This window comes from Sinocyclocheilus grahami, unplaced genomic scaffold (assembly GCF_001515645.1).
Source record: "Sinocyclocheilus grahami isolate Dianchi unplaced genomic scaffold, SAMN03320097.WGS_v1.1 scaffold35625.1, whole genome shotgun sequence".
Taxonomy (NCBI): Eukaryota; Metazoa; Chordata; class Actinopteri; order Cypriniformes; family Cyprinidae; genus Sinocyclocheilus; species Sinocyclocheilus grahami.
Genome location: NW_015522466.1, coordinates 458 through 1,276, shown reverse-complemented (window position 1 = coordinate 1,276; position 819 = coordinate 458). Strand labels below are relative to the sequence as shown.

The following is an 819-nucleotide window of genomic DNA, read 5'->3' as shown; positions in this document are numbered from 1 at the left end:
AACGTTGTCAAACTTCGTTACTGCAGAAATCTTCAAAACTTAGTCTTCGCAAACAGATTCTGAGAAGAACTTCCAGCGCGTCGTCATGTCACAAGGAAACCAACCAATCGCCGGAAGACATCCCCAGAAATATGTCAGACATCGACCGCGTCAGCAGCCAATCCGCAGCCCAAAGACAAAGAAGTATTGTCTTGTGTCGTGTATTTTTAAAGTTAAAGTCTGCCCAGATCCGACTACCTAGCTCGTAGCTTATAAAAGATCACAAGCATGTATTAACCTTTGGCCAGGGATAGTACAAATATTCAAACTGGTAAGATATACTGACGTTAAAGGGGTCATATGATGCGATTTCAAGTTTTCCTTTCTCTTTGGAGTGTTACTAGCTGATTGTGCATAGATCTGGTTTCAGTTAGGTCCTGTAAGCAAATGTAAACGGCCTCCCTGAAGCTCTTGTCGATTATTCGTGTTCGTCTCTAGATTGAAACAAGAAGTATCCACAGCATGTCTGGAAGAGGCAAAGGCGGTAAAGGTCTCGGGAAAGGAGGCGCTAAGCGCCACCGAAAGGTCCTCCGGGATAACATCCAGGGCATCACTAAACCCGCTATTCGTCGTCTGGCGCGCCGCGGCGGCGTCAAGCGCATCTCTGGTCTGATCTACGAGGAGACGCGCGGCGTGCTGAAGGTGTTTCTGGAGAACGTGATTCGAGATGCTGTGACCTACACGGAGCACGCTAAAAGAAAGACCGTCACCGCCATGGATGTGGTGTATGCTCTGAAGCGACAGGGACGCACTCTGTACGGATTCGGAGGATAAAAGCCT

At 48.1% G+C, this 819-nt stretch overlaps 1 protein-coding gene across 1 annotated transcript; it reads left to right on the top strand.

Annotated features, from left to right (window-relative positions):
* The first annotated feature begins 469 nt into the window (after positions 1 to 469).
* On the top strand, positions 470 to 813 carry LOC107580540 (histone H4). Its single transcript, XM_016266225.1, has one exon. The coding sequence runs from the start codon at positions 502 to 504 to the stop codon at positions 811 to 813; it is 312 nt and encodes a 103-aa protein (XP_016121711.1). The 5' UTR covers positions 470 to 501.
* The last annotated feature ends 6 nt before the right edge of the window (positions 814 to 819 follow it).